Genomic DNA, 14,945 nt, shown 5'->3' on the forward strand with positions numbered 1-14,945 from the left:
CCACCTGTCATCTTTTTTTTTCCCCAAATCTTCCAAGCCCCCCCCCAGGATATCAAATTGTCCACCCCTAAATCAAGAGCCAATACGTGTTTTGAACGGAAGCGTTGCGTTGTTGTCACTTTGTTCATATGTGTACTTGAAGGAAACTGGTTGTATCTTTCACCAATTCTGTGCAATAACTTCCACAAATGGGTGCCAGGATGCTGCACGGGTTGGGGCCGCTACTTGGCTATGTATTGGACGCCCTGGTGATAGATGCCCGATGTTTTGATTTTAACAATATAAAAGTAGACTTCTTTGTGGATTGGACAATCTACTATAGCCTTTGTTTCTTTACCTGGGAAGTTGAATGATGGGATAAAAAACACACAGAGAGACACAGAAACCCAGAGACACTCATATATAGATCGTGTACACGTACACATAGATACAGAGACACACAGACACACAGACACATACATACATACATACATACATACATACATACATACATACATACATACATACATACATACATACATACATAAATGTGTAAGCTTATGTATGCTTGAGAAAATTAAATAGCTTTTTTCCGGCTGGCAAGTTGCATAGTTTCATCGTTAATACGATGTTTCATACCTCTCGTGATCGTAGAGGTCAGAATGGCGATTTGAAATTCAATATGAGCCAGTTTTGCATGACCGGATTGAGTTACCTCACTGTTACGCGGTTACTCCAATCAACAGTGGTTACCTGTACTACCTGCATTGTCAGTCAAGCCAATTGAGGAACAAAAGGCATATCATGTGGTTGAAAACAAGTGAGCATCGTCCAACAGCCAATGAAAACACAGATTCACCGTCGGATGACCTTTTATCATGACGTCATTATCAACAGGAGTCTCTTTACTTCCATATTACAGAACTCGAAGAAAGTAGTTCGCAATGTGATCCTACCTACAAGTAATATATATGATATCAAATAAATATTTGCCAATTAACGTGATTGCTATAAATATCTAAGAGCCTTGCAACACAAAATATGTCTTTACTAGTCAGAAAAATCTTTTCTGAAAATCTTGCGCAAGTGATGAGGCACAGGATCCGCCATCTTGTAAAACAAATAAACGTCGGGGAGGTGCAAACGTGACGACATCACAATACAATACATATTTCCTGTTCGCTGTCAACTTAGAAAGCTATTTCGAATCTTCTGTAACGCGTTATACATTTAACTAACCCACCATGATACGGAGTTTATTTCTCCTCCTTATATGCTGCACTTTTTATACCGTCGAAGTGCATGGTGCGTCAACATTACAACCGACTGGAGCTCCAACTCAAGGAAAAACGACAGCCGCTTCACAGCCAACTTCTGCTCCTGGCGTTGGTAAGTTCCAGCCGTTTTTCTTTCAACCATGACCTTTCCAAAACGCAAAAATTTGGTTATCTTGTTGTCGGTCCGTGAAAGTAGATTAGTTTTGCTTGGCATGTCCTAAGATTTGACGGCACATGAAAACGGAAGTTGCGACTTTGATGAGTAATAATGGCAAGTTCATAAAAGCAGTACTGCATACACACATTACAGACCGATTGACAAAAATCAAATTGTGGTTGTTAATGATTTATGAAAGAATATAAAATTTTGCCACATAAGTTTACCATGTATCACCGTATCCATCGATCTCACACTTATTTCGTAATAAAGTGAATACAGACATGTTTTTGAACGAAAGTTCGGGGGGCGTATACCCGATGTCGTCGAGTTTATCACGATCATATTTCTTTGACTTGAACAAAAGAGCGAATCGATTCGTAAAATTCTATTTACAGCCTTCTATGTACCGGCAATTTACAAGGTTTCTTCGTAAAGGCTTACAAGTACATTAGACTTGAATGTTTCAAAACACCCAACAATGTATGTAAACAATGGTAGTGCGGTGATGCGTTCTTAAAATCATAACAGATGACACCGTCGTGCACAGATGGCATGGCCTGCTCCGGGGGCCTGCTGCTGTAGTTCCACCCAACAAGAATTGTATATGTACTAAATGGAGCTGGTGTTTTATATTAGCTTTTAACTTAAATAACCACGAAACTTCTTTGTAAAGCCTCACTGGTCACAAGAAGGTAGGAAGGTCCCTTCCTACATGTACCTCCACGGTGATCGCAAATCAAGTATGACGTAAAAAATAAAAACTTCAGGTGATCACAACATCAATGGTGAATGAATCATATCACCAATGAAGTCACTCACTGTCACAGTTTTTCAAGATTCCAAAGTTTTTTACCTTTCTTATGTGTAAACAGACTCTGACCTCACTGTTCGAAGCAGAGCAGTCCTGAAAAATATTTTCAAATTGGTTGAGATAATATATATTAAACCCTTGTAGTAAGGGTTAATAATTTGTTTCAACATATGACATTTTCCATATTCCCTTTCAGCTATTAAGTTGTACCCTGAATTACATGCACAAGCAGTGCACCAGTTTGATTATTACATTAATCCTTATCATCTATCCTTCCAGGCTAATCACTTCCCCATTTGCTGAGTATTTTATCTAACTTTACATGGTACAATCCAGAGACCACAGCACCAGTCATTCATTGCAATCACTACAATATCCCTTTTCCTGCCAGACAGTATCACTTCCCCATTGGTCAAGTCAGTAAAAAGCGGTGTTGAGCCAAAACATGACGTATTTTCACCCACTTGGCTTGGTCTGTTATAGCATCTTTAGTCCACAAAAATCAAGTTTACAGTATTTATGTTTTCAATAGCCTTCAAATGTTCAATATTATGTTAAAATACACCGTATGGAATATGTTGTGTTTCATTAAAGCCCGCTGCAGTGGGACCGGGATCCAGCTTACGCAAAATTTGTGTGGGTGTTGATCGGGTGTGTTCATGTATAATGAGTATGTAAGTAGCGGTCCAGAGCGTTGATAGTTTATTTGCGTAATCTGTTTGCGCCCAAATAAGCTCAGACTGGCTATAGCTGTACGCGTATAAGCTTCTTTGAACAACCTTCAGCGCATTTCGAGCGGTGATCTCACTCTAGAACGGCAGTTTTAGACGATCAGAGACTATGGTACAATGAATGTATACATACCTGCTACGATCTTTCGCAGCTTACGCTGATCGTGCTTTTGCCATTTTCAATTTACAGAACGGAAAGAAAGAATGTGTACTGGAGACCTTGATAAGTCATGAGCGGCGTGGGTTTGTAAAGTGAGAAACATTTCTGAGTGGCCGCACAGTGTGTTGTTGATGCCTGTTCATGCTTGACATGGACAAATCACGCCTAATAGTATGGAGACGACATTTCTAAAAATCAATCTGCCACCTTCGCGTGATTATGATACTTTATATCTTTGCTTTATTCACATTATTGCTACAACGTTCCACATCATTGATTTCCGGGGTTGTGTCATGACGAGTTTTGAAGGACCAATTCACAGTGATTTTGAAGTCATCTACCAGACAACTCGGAAATGTACAAGTCAGTACGTTTATTCTCGACCGCGGGTCATCCGGGTACTTGCGGTTTTTTACGTCATTTTTGCGTCACGGCGCCGTGGTGAAGTTCGAATATTTCAACCACCAAAGCAATATTCAAAGTGTCAATATACATAAATGACATAACTTTTAGTTCTGCTTTTTCCACACAATTTCTGTATCATTCGCTCTTCTGTATCGTCTGATCTCTCATTCACCGCGCTCGTATGTTTTTCACCTACTGACGTCACTCCGCGGTCGAGAATGGTGCTCAAAAATATTTGCTATTGCTTGAATATGATGCGAAAAGTAGAATACATTTCCGTCAATGTGGCCGCTGTACAGCCCGAAGTCGCAGAGTAGCAGAATTGCGTTTCTTAGGGAGGTTCACTCGTTCGAGGACGTTGGTTCTAATGATTAGCTAATGCGCTACCTAAATGCTGGTGTCGCAATGTCTTCGTTTTTCTCGAGGGTCTATGGTTATTCACACATTATGACACTTATTCACAATTATTGCATTGTTCCTCATCATACTGCTCTACGTTTTATTTATGTGTTGTGAGTGCTCGGCTGTAGCATGGCTCGGCCGCTGCAGACTACCCGGGCGAACACCAAAAACACGAGTGCTTGTGCAGCGCAGCGGTTGAAGAGCAGCGACGAGGACGGCTGCTCCTATGCGGGTCATCAAAAGGTCAATCAAGCGATGTGTAGTGCCGATACCGTCGACCTTGTAATGACCCTCATCAGATAGACGCAATATTCCCCGCCATATTTCCACAGCTACCTCAATGCATGCGTACACATGTTTGAAATTCTTTTTTTCTCTAGCGGTCAAAGTTTCTCTGGTAACACAGTCTAAGATTGGTAGCCCAGGGAAGACAACTGTTAGCCCATTGTGTGCGAGCGTCTATTGAAATTGTGGAAACATCCACGTATGGCACAAAAGAAACAAAAAAAAACATGGGACAGTGTGGAGGGACTGTGGACAAGGGCGAAACTGCATGCTAGACAAGCTATATTTCCAATTCAAGTATGCGGTTGGTGATATCGAAGTTTGAACCATGCCTGTATGCCACTATCATATGATACGCAGTGCTAAAAATTATTGCAATTGCATGTCATTCAGCTGTTGTGACGTGAAAGACAAGATGTAGTTGCGGTTCAGTCTCCATGGATAGTGGTAAAGTATCAACGACAGAATTATTGAAAACTGTAGCTAAAGCATTTTGTAAGGATGCACGTTGAAGTCGCCGAATGATCTCGATCGCAGTGAACCGCAATCATTTGATCATCGCACATTTTCATGGCGTTGAAACCCAAAATCCTCAGACCGAATTGTGTAAAAGGGAACAAATACGTCAAATTATGAGTCGCGGAAACATGAGGGAGACAAATCGACAGCAGCCGATCATATCACAAGCCGAACATTATATGTCGATGATGCATGCTACAAAGATGACGCAACTAAACTGGGTGACGTCGATCGTTACTTGGTGACCCTTTTATTTTTTTGTGTGTTTCTCATCTCAAGAGGAATACTCGGGCAGGGCGGGCGGTCGCAATAAAAAAAACAAGTACAAAAAAAACCCTGTATTTGTTTCAGTTCATTGTTCTGTCCATTCAGTCACTGCAATTTCTTGTCTTTCAGTTCAGTGTTCTGTGCTCTCTGTCCTTTCAGTCTGAGTCGCCGCAATCTCACAAAATAGGTAGAGCCGTTGCTAGGATGATCGCCTCAGAGGCATCGCAAATAAAAGACGTTTTTTTATTTTCATGTCGGAGCTGAAATTTACGGTCGGTCATCGGGAGATGAGAAACACAAAAAATAAAAAATGTCGCTCTAATATTGGGAAGCGCTTCATAGGAAGGTAAATCAAAGTCATCACTGCCACCTAAAATGTAAAGGCTGTCCCCTAATTTTTGATTAATAGAGCAAAAAGTGCCCCTTTCAGTGAACATGAAGAGAAAACTGTTGGTGAATCGCATCACTTGGCTGCAATTTTGTAATCGGCAACTATATTCAGGATTGATACGTCCAGCAGTCTGTTTGAATTTTTTTATTTGCTGCATTTATTGTCCTATATACGATATATAAAAGCGGGATTGTATTACATGACACAGCTCTGAAAGTTTCTAATAACACTGCACCAGTCCAAGCCATGAAGCTTGGTGTCACAAAAACTGGACAGCATTATAAGTTTCAACCATAAACAGTATATTTATGTTTCCACTTAGTTTAGAGACGTGGAAGTCCAAAGAAGTTCCAATTTGAAAATGTAATCCACCCGATGAATGTTTTCGTTCTAAATCAACTTTGGCCTACATTTTGTGAATGAGATGTCCCTATTTTACCTAATTAGTCCCCACGGACACCGTCCGGGGGGACTTATAGGTTTGGTCGTGTCCGTGCGTGTGTGCGTGCGTGCGTGCGTCCGTCCGTGCGTGCGTCCGTCCGTTCACGCAGATATCTCAGAGATGCCCAAAGCGATTTCATTCAAACTTGGTACAAGGATTACTTCATATGTCATACAGATGCACGTCGATTTGTTTTGTGATACGATCCAATATGGCTGCCAGGCGGCCATTTTATTACGATTTTTTCATGTACAGAGCCATAATTCAGGCATGTTTCAACTGATTTTATTCAAAGTTGGTACAAGGACATTGACCAATGTCATAAATATGCACGTCAATTCTTTTTGTGATACGATCCAATATGGCCGCCGTGCGGCCATTTTGTTACGATTTTTTCATGTACAGAGCCATAACTCAGGCATATCTCAACCGATTATATTTAAACTTGGTACAAGGACATTGACCTATGTCATACATATGCACATCAATTTGTTTTGTGATACGATCCAATATGGCCGCCAGGCGGCCATTTTATTACGATTTTTTTATGTACAGAGCCATAACTCAGGCATGTTTGAACAGATTTTATTCAAAGTTGGTACAAGGACATTGACCAATGTCATAGCTATGCACATCAATTTGTTTTGTGATACGATCCAATATGGCCGCCGTGCGGCCATTTTGTTACGATTTTTTCATGTACAGAGCCATAACTCAGGCATATCTCAACCAATTTTATTCAAAGTTGGTACAAGGACATCAACCTATGTCATACACATGCACATTGACTTGTTTTGTGATACGATCCAATATGGCCGCCGTGTGGCCATTTTATTACATTTTTTAAGGTCCAGAACCATAACTCAGACATGTATCAAGCAAATTTATTCAAAGTTGGTACAAGGAGATTGACCAATGTCATACATATGCATGTTAATTTGATTTGTGATACGATCCAATATGGCTGCTGTGCGGCCATTTTGTTATGATTTTTTCATGTACAAAGCCATAACTCAGGCATATTTCAACCAATTTTAATCAAAGTTGGTACAAGGACATTGACCTACGTATGTCATACATATGCACATTGATTTGTTTTGTGATTCGATCCATTATGGCCACCATGTGGCCATTTTATTACGATTTTGTCATGTCCTGAACTACAACTCAGACATGTATCAAGCGAATTTATTCAAAAGTATTTTTATCACAGACCTAATGAAGAGGACTCTATCCTCTCTGAGGACCTGTAATCAAAGCACCCATTAACAAGTGGGGACTGTGTCATCAACGATGACTTGTTAATTAAAAATCGTCACCCCGACCACAATCAAAGCATGATCGAGCAGCGGGACTGCCATTAGCAAACTCATACTCCCTATAGATGTGAATTGGAGGGACCTTGGAGTTTACTCGGCAAATGCCCGGAAAAATGAAAAGCGCGCCTGGCTTACGTGATTGATGTTTTCAGAAACGATTTCTTCGAATCGGTCATCATTGAAACAACGTTTGCAGTTGTTGATCAAGAGAATGTTACAGTAAGCTATATCTCTTTACGTTTATAAGCAGAAATTTTGTGTCACGAGCATCGATGACAAATGTGTGTATATGTGCTGTCATGGACGTAAACCCGACTCCCGTCTACGTATCTTCCGATATTTTTATTAATTATCCTGCGAGGAAAGGGAAAGAATCATAGCTTGTCAGCTGACACACATAACTAAAATTGCCTGTAGTGTGTCGGGGAATCCACTTATACACATGGTAGTCTCCAACAAAATTTGGTCTTAGTTAGGGACGAAACAAGTTGGGTTTGTATAATTTAGGGCGGAGCCGACTGTGCATGGTGGAAACACTTAGGCGATGTCTGTAGCTATAGCGACATGCGTTTCTCGTGACAAGCGAAGCCTGTTCGTGACAAGCGTATCAGTGCTGGTATCTGATAAGTCTACATCTGTCGAAGGTGTGTGAGGGAATTGCGATCATGGGAGGTGTGAAAGGGGTTTTTGATTAGCGGAGGTGCGTGTTGGCCCAAATGACAATACCAGAAGAATTTAGGAAGACAAAATATGCATGAAATTGGTGGGAAAATTTTTACCGAGAATTTCCAGGAAAATATTTTGTCTGGTTGATTTTTTTTATTTGCTGCATTTATTGTCCTTTGTCCGATGTATAACAGCTTTTTACATGACACAGCTCTGAAAGTTTCTGATAACACTGCACCAGTCAAAGCCATGAAGCTTGGTGTCACAAAAACTGGACAGCGTTATAAGTTTCAACCATAAACAGTATATTTAGGTTTCCACTTAGTTTAGAGACGTGGAAGTCCACAGAAGGTCCAATTTGAAAATGTAATTCACCCGATGAATGTTTTCGTTCTGAATCAACTTTGGCCTACGTTTTGTGAATGAGATGTCCCTATTTTACCTAACTAATTAATAATCTTCACCCCGACCACAATCAAAGCATGATCGAGCAGCGGGACTGCCATTAGCAAACTCATACTCCCTATAGATGTGAATTGGAGGACCTTGGAGTTTACTCGGCAAATGCCCGGAAAAGTGAAAAGCGCGCCTGGCTTACGTGATGATGTTTTCAGAAACGATTTCTTCGCATCGGTCATCATTGAAACAACGTTTACATTTGTTGATCAAGAGAATGTTACAGTAAGCTACATCTCTTTACGTTTATAAGCAGAAATTTTGTGTCACGAGCATCGATGACAAATGTGTGTATATGTGCTGTCATGGACGTAAACCCGACTCCCGTCTACGTATCTTCCGATATTTTTATATCTACGTATCTTCCGATATTTTTATTAATTATCCTGCGAGGAAAGAGAAAGAATCATAGCTTGTCAGCTGACACACATAACTAAAATTGCCTGTAGTGTGTCGGGGAATCCACTTATACACATGGTAGTGTCCAACAAAATTTGGTCTTAGTCAGGGACGAAACAAGTTGGGTTTGTATAATTTAGGGCGGAGCCGACTTCGATGGAAACACCTCGGCAGTGTCGGTCGCTGTATAGAACTTAGAAGACCTAGGATAAGTTTCCCCAATTCTCATAGTAGAAATATACGAATTTCACCATCGCGATGTAGAGGCATATTACTTTTCATGTTTCTAAATTGAGTTACTACAGTAAAACGCATGTGTCAAACGTACGACACATGTGAATTCGCCAAAGTCTGTCTTTTATACAAATTTACTAATTATTTCTGGTCACATCTTCCTTCTAATCTGCCACACTCCCACCGGTTTTGACGAAAATATCGTGTCTTGGTTAAAATATTTGTGATGAGTACTGTTTGCTGAAAAGACCGTAGTGACTCCTTCATTCAATGTACGAAAGCGGCGTTGTCATCCAAATAAATAATGCGACCATGTGCGAACTTGAAATCGATCATGGAGAGGATTCCATACTGAATAGCATCGTGAAAAATCTTACTTTACAGTAAACGCAGTTTGCTTCTTTTATTTGTAATCTTTAGTATGTAAATATTTATTATTCTTATAAATTTTGCTACACAGATTGCGAATGATGTCAAATTATCCCGTGGTTGACTTATAGCGATACTGAGAATAATTGACAATGTTCTCCTTGTGTCTGATCTTCTAGTACCTTCTTACCCTCTTTCTGAAAGACAAAAACCAAATTTTTGCTAATAGTAAAGTTTCAAACTTTAGGCGGGTGTTTCTTACAAGAAATCATGTGACCAATTCCATTCGTTGATGATTGGGGGCTTTTCAAACTTATGAATAGTCCAACCAATAGACAGCTTTTAATATGCACGGTCCAGACGATATGTCGCCAATGTGTCTGGATCATCAAGCTATAAGTTTCATTCATAAACAGTCAGTTGTTAGTAGAGTTACCCAACTCGTACATACAACATGGCTCGCGTACTCAGTATTGCCGTAACTCCAGAACAAGAAAATGCGATACGTGGTTTGTTCACGCATTATGGATGGGATCTTGAAGAAAGAGGCAGTGCCGATGAAGAGACGGTAGCAGATGATAGTCTCCCCAATGACAGTGTCGTCACTATCGGCATCCAAGTCCCTAGAGACTACGATGCAGTTGAATGTGAGCACTGTCTCTGTCAACCCTGTGTCACAGCATCGCGACAACAGTGGCTTGGCAGTGGTCAGAGACCGAGTATTACGAATGCTGCCGTCCGAAAGGGTATTTACCGAAAATATTGGACACTCCTGGACAGAAGAGGCGCGTGGAAGGACGAACGATACTTGTCGAGGAAAGCTGACCTGATGCTGGCAGATTGGGTGGTCGTCACCAAAAGACAGGTAATGCCTGCTTGCGTTCTCAGGCAAGTACGGTACCTTTACCCAAATCTGCCGAACCAGCGCTACAGTGGTCATCGCTGGTTGTAGAATATATCTTCAGTGTGTTTCCAAAACACACACATACCAAACGGCCCTTTTCAGGGCCAGCACATTATCCAGAAAGAGAACTACCGTACCCTATTTTTAACTTTTTGGGAGCTTGCAAGTTCGGCGTACAAAATGATTTTTCTTGATTGATTTGAATCTAAATGTGGACGTTTTCGGAGGCAGCTTGACTAAACAAATGCATAACCTCTCATACTTTCATAACAAAGACAAAACTTTGTTTTGTTGTTATTACGCTACGTGGCATGGCGAAAGTAAAGGTCTTGTAGATGTATCGCAGTGGGTGCACACGTTAGCCGTACAGCTATCCCATCGGATACGTGAGTTATTTACGCAGTGTAATTGATCCGTTTTCATTGCAAATGTTTGAACGTTTACACTTCTGTGCGTCCCTCAATGATTGACAGCTGTTTGAAACAAGCAACAACCGTTTCCCATGGACGCTGAACAATGGGCTGCCGCCGATTTTCCGGCTAAATCTTCTTTATTTCGAAAAACTGCAAAATATTATGTGGATAGCTATGAGGCCGACAGGTTTACAAAACCAGACGTGCTCGTTTAGACCTCTTTCGGCTTGGTTGAAGCGCGTTCAGGGCGATTTTCATGGAGCACCGAGCTGCGCTCTTACCACTTGTCACTCACATTGCTAATGAATCTTTAATAAGTTAGGGGGCCTTTATACCCCGCAGCGGCCTTTAATTTAACCATCTTGACCTGTTGGTGAAATATGGACGTGGCAGGAAAAGGGATATACAGGTCGCATGAGTTTGAAAGATTAGAGATACTTCATGCCAAATATAAAAGTTGCACTGCCTTGCAAACACAAACAATGCTGTGTATTAGGTCCGGTGACTTTCAATGTTGCAGCGTGTATGCTTTGAGGTACCGTGAAAAGCTCAAATTTTCAACCCTGACATTGTGTTGAAAATCGGCATCAGAATTTGTTTTTACTGAGGAATAGGATCCTGGTATGTGCACTACATTCACATACACAGTACATTCAAAGTATATGATAAAATCATACACAAACTATTTTACACTTGGAAATGGTTAAGACGCAGAGTGTATGATATTTCTGGGCCCAAGCAAAAAATCTGGCAAATATGTCTTCGTCAGCTCAACTGAAAGATCATTTTTGGCTATTAAAGGTAAGACTCATTAGAAAGAGATGCAGTTATGTGGCTCAAATTTCACTATTGGATCAGAAATGAGCTATTTTCGGAGACTGAAAAAAATAACACCAACAGTTCTTGAAGGAGTGAGGAGGCTTGTGCCATTCGAAATAAAATCTCATTAACATATGCAAATTTACAACCCGATTCCTCGAGCGGGTACATTACAACGGGTTCAGTCCTACACTTGGTTCAAGTTGGTGATCATCTAAAAAAATCATCTTTACTAGTTTCTCTTTGGGCTGACCTTTTCCATACCAACCTTTTTGGGATTTGGCAGCCCAGGGCTATGTTTTCCAAGCAATTGAACGCATTACCTTTGAGTCTGCACAGTAGTGAGTTAGTTTCAACGAGATTCACTGACTTGGACTCCTTGCAGAGTACCAGCAGCTAGACAGACTGCAGTGTTCTCCCCAGGAAAAAGGTGAAGAGTAGCGGCCAATTTGCATAAAATTTGCATATTAATTTGCATGATATTACCATGAATTGGAATATGTGCAAAGGCACAACACCACACACACACCACACACACACCACACACACACACACACACACACACACACAAATACAAAAAATATTGAGTCATACCATACGGGTATAGTATTTTCCTTGAAAAATATGCCCAAACTTTAATTCCTGATAAGTCAACAGAAATACAGAAAATATACATGAAAAATTGTACTTCTTGCAAACTTTGTACAGCATACTATCTGAAAAAATAAATATGAAACTCTTACATTTGATTAATAAAACTCACATAAATTTCTCGCTCTTCTTATGAACGATCACCAAAGAAGACACAAAGTAGTCGTACGACCAATCGAATATTCCAAGTCAGACTTCGATCAACGCACGGTCCACTATTACTAGCTAAACCTGTAGGCTGTACGCGCGCAAGACTCACCGTCAGAAATCCATGAATTGAGTAGATCAGATAAGAGGTTATTGGGTTGTTCACAACGCAAAATAAAGAAATAAAGCTGTTGGAAATGATTCGCAAGATTTTTGTGCAGCAGTGGCTGCTGTACGTGATCCGCATTGATCGTTGAAACGTAGCGACTAGCGACTAGCTCCCATAACGAAACGTAAACAAGTTTGATAGCCGCCATTTTGAATGGACCAAACGTGACCTCGCTGTATAGCCGAGAGCAAATTGAAGTTTGCAAAGGTTAATGCATCGGCGAAACTATTCAGAAACGAGATAAATAATTTAAATTTCTTTTTAAAATACCGTTTTTTATTATATATACCACAGCACACGAATTCTATAAACCGAGAAAAGCATTCTCGTCACCATCTCGAGAGACGTGACCGCGACTATCGGATTACGTACACAAGTCCCCTCCTATGCTGTATGCCAGGACTCCATGTCGAACATCGGAGCTGCCGATTTGCGAGGCATGATTTCGTTGGTCTCGATGAAAAATGGTGCTGAAGGCACGTTTCTACACCGTTTAAATGCAGTTTCCAGCAAGCGCTTGTATTGTTTCTTTAGTGCCATGCCGTATAATGTGTTGATCAAAGACCCTGTTTCCGTCTACCATTTTGCCGGTGATAAGGCGGATACTACACAGATTGCCTCGTGTTTGTCGTTCACACCCTTGATTGAAATAAACTGGGCAAAGTTTCATTGTTTTATAGTAATGACACTTCCCTTTTCACGCTTGCTTTTTAGCGACTTCACACACTAAGCTTGCAAACATTTTCACACGTACGTTCTCCATTCACACGGACTGCGTGTTGACAAACTGTGAATGAAGCTAGTCAAAACAAGGGTAGCGGAAACTGTCCAAAGCGTAGCGGAACAATGGGAAGCGTAGCGGGGCAAAGTGTAAGCGTAGCGGGGCCGCTACGCTAAAACTGCCTGGGGAGAACGCTGGACTGTGTACACAGTGATGTAAAGCAAATGCAAAATGATTGACAATCCTCCTCCCCGTTATTCTGGCGTCCACTTCAACATCATGTACATTACACCACGGAGGTAGAAAGAAAGATTTTTTTTCTTTCTACCTCTATGTTACACGCTCAGCAAATATGGCATAAAGTTTGCACATCGACTGCGTTTTAAAACTGATCGGTTGACCATCACAGATCATGTGAGATTACAAGAGGAAAGTTGTCGGAAGTTATAGTCAGGGAAATTATGTATTTGTCAGCATACCAACTGACAGCAGTAAATCACTGATGTACAATGTCACCCAACATTGTTGTGATTTTCATCACTTCAGACACGTAAGAGAACAGGCTAAATTGTACTTAGTGTAATCTGCTCCACATATTGCGCTAATGAAGGAGCAAGCCAAGAAGTTAAACGAAAGAAGACTGAACAGACTGAAATCTGTATACATCAGTGACCAGAAAGTTGATATGACTTGCGTACATATAGTTGAAGCTTGTTCAATTAAACTTTGGTGATGAACAGAGGTCGTGCTGCCTTTGGTGGGACTGATCGCACTTAACATTTTATCAACAACGCCATGTTAGTTTTATGCACATCTCCTGGGGGATCAAGAGGTAACTCCTCCCAATATGCCAAATATGATGATGTCATCTTATAAATAATAGATCACTAAATATAAACGTCATCTCATCAATAATTTATAGCAATGCAGATCATTCAAGAAAGCCAAGTCTGTGATTCCGGGAGAAACTCCCCTGTATGGCAAGCTCCCCACTCATCACGTTCACCCCACTCGCATGTTTCACATGAAAACAACACAAATCATCGCGTTCACCCCGCTCAAACATTTACAAATTACTGACTTGAACCAAGTCTAGTTCAGTCCTTGTTAAAGAGGCACTCCCACTTGGTAACATTTTTAAAACACATTTTTTTAACGCCAACGGTCGATATTTGACGTGGCGACTCCGCGCGGTTCGCGAGATATCAATAAAAACATGTCATTTCCCGAGCTCATTTTTCACATCCCGAAGTTTTTATGATCGTTTCTGGTTATGATCCGAAATCCCCCGAAAGTGTGTTGTTGTGCTGATTGATGATATTCTAAGGAGTCTAAAAACGTTCGAATGACGCAATTAATTTACCTCCTACTGCGATGACTTTATATACATCATTATCAATGCCTTTACCTCTGGTAATTCCTTTTTAAAACTTCTCCTTAGGTTTTGTCGTTTTCATTATTCTCAATCAGTTGTATTATATTTTAAAGCAATACCACATAGATATCAGTTTTTACGTGTATAATATTAGTTGCCTCTGATGACTACATTTTGTCGTCTGCCATACAGTGACGCGTGGTTCGATACATACATGTAGCGGCCGCCGCGTGTGGTATGCGCGCATACCACGCGGCGGCCACTATGCATACTGTGTATCAACCGCACCTATCTGTGTTAGTCACCCATGCGAATTCTGGTGGAATCAGCAAACTTTGTTTTTCGTTTTTTTTTGCTGAGACAGTAGGACTCTGCTTTCTCCCATGGGACATGACCGCTCACCGACGAGAGTGGTACTGCTTTGGCGTACAGCAGCGTCAGCGTAGACTGTACTCCATAGCTTAGTTGACAATG

The 14,945-nt window shown here is 40.9% G+C and overlaps 1 protein-coding gene across 1 annotated transcript in view; it reads left to right on the forward strand.

The window, feature by feature from the left end:
• Nucleotides 1-1,056: 1,056 nt before the first annotated feature.
• The window catches only part of LOC139141083 (pituitary tumor-transforming gene 1 protein-interacting protein-like), a 33,806-nt gene continuing 19,917 nt past the window's right edge, over nt 1,057-14,945 (forward strand). Inside the window, exon 1 of the mRNA XM_070710661.1 lies at nt 1,057-1,368. Within this exon, the coding sequence (XP_070566762.1) occupies nt 1,224-1,368 (145 nt within the window). The 5' untranslated portion in view covers nt 1,057-1,223. The remainder of the gene's footprint in view (nt 1,369-14,945) is intronic.

The sequence above is a fragment of the Ptychodera flava genome, chromosome 9, assembly GCF_041260155.1.
Source record: "Ptychodera flava strain L36383 chromosome 9, AS_Pfla_20210202, whole genome shotgun sequence".
Lineage (NCBI taxonomy): Eukaryota > Metazoa > Hemichordata > Enteropneusta > Ptychoderidae > Ptychodera > Ptychodera flava.